At 35.9% G+C, this 1,394-nt stretch overlaps 1 protein-coding gene across 1 annotated transcript in view; it reads left to right on the top strand.

Annotated features, from left to right (window-relative positions):
• LOC119590503 (transmembrane protein 229B-like) overlaps positions 1-1,300 on the top strand; it is a 4,598-nt gene extending 3,298 nt beyond the window's left edge. Inside the window, exon 4 of the mRNA XM_037939152.1 lies at positions 1,101-1,300. Coding sequence (XP_037795080.1) covers positions 1,101-1,300 — 200 coding nt within the window. The remainder of the gene's footprint in view (positions 1-1,100) is intronic.
• Positions 1,301-1,394: the final 94 nt, after the last annotated feature.

Below are 1,394 nucleotides of genomic sequence, written 5' to 3'. Positions count from 1 at the left end.
GTTTGTGACGTTTCTCTCTTGCGCCCCATGTGAAGAAAAAGCTTATTTGTATTTCAACTGTGTATTATATAAGCCATTGATGAGCTATAAACTGTTCAACAATAGATGTTATGAACAGATTACAAATCTAAAGACATTACCCTCTCCCCGTTTCCCGAGTATACACTGTATATGTATATTTATTTTATAAGTGAAACTACTTATTTTGCCTGAACTACTGAGAGGCAGTTTGGTTGCGTAACATTACCTATTCATTACTGTTACGCTCTTGCTTAAGGCTAATTTTTTGACGAGAAATGCAAGCAAGCTATGGTTTGGTTCAGTTGCTTCGCCTTGCCGAATTCGTCAAAAACAGTCCCATCAGCCTGCTTGATATCCGTGGAAACGAACTACTGCAATATGTGACGACTCGTTCCTCTTCGTAATGGCTGACGGAGTATTTGGGGGAAACAGACTGGACGCTGTTGGTAATGATAGTGAATTTAGGAAGTCTTTCCTTACCTTCATTTTGTATTAAGTGATAAAGATAAAGGAAATGATAATTAAAATACATATATATTTACATATTATGTAGCACAAAAGTTTATTAATAATTAGATTTTAAAAGTTCGTCTACACATTATAAAAAGTGTAACAGCTTCTAAGAAAAAGATCTACTAATAAGTTAGAGCAAATATATGCCTTTCAAACTACGAGTTTAGAATGAAAATATCTTCGAACATCCCTGGGATGCCAATAACACAGTTATAAGTAGATAGCATTTATCTTCTAGAGAACAATAAAGCTATCAATATATTCCAGTCACTATTTCTGGTCGGCACAGATATGACCACAGCTTGGTAGTTTAAAATATCATCTATTGGCGACAAAATAATTAATTTTATTAGAGATTTTCATCGAAATCACTCATACCTTCGGCCATGTTGGCGGTTTGTTGCCTAATGTGTTAGTTTGAAGATATCTGACCAAGAAATTTTGTCAAAAACAGATTTTCCCGTCAAAAAAATGCGCCATTAATCTTACTCTAAATAACTGTATAATATATACTGTTAGGATATAATTTTTTTAAACGATGTTCTGACTTCCTTCTACCATTGCAGGTTTTATACTACGGCAATATGGAGCTTGTCCTTGGGATTACACCGAGAGAAGCTACAACCTCATGGGCCTCATTACCCTCGAGTACTTCCCCGCCTGGTACATCGCTTCCCTCATGACCGAGCAGTTTCTCATCCACAACCTACTGTTTCTTTCTTTAAACCCTCTTGATTGTCATAACCGCCTACACCAAAAGGGTTAAGCAAGTTACCCCTAAACATGATCATAGATCTCCGTTTTCTGTGACAAGGAACTCTCAAGGTTGCGATTTTTTTTTTTTTTTGACAAAAGGTAAT

This window comes from Penaeus monodon, chromosome 27 (genome assembly GCF_015228065.2).
Source record: "Penaeus monodon isolate SGIC_2016 chromosome 27, NSTDA_Pmon_1, whole genome shotgun sequence".
In the NCBI taxonomy this organism is placed as follows: Eukaryota; Metazoa; Arthropoda; class Malacostraca; order Decapoda; family Penaeidae; genus Penaeus; species Penaeus monodon.
Note: the sequence above shows the minus strand (reverse complement) of the source record. Positions and strands in the feature narration are given on the sequence as shown.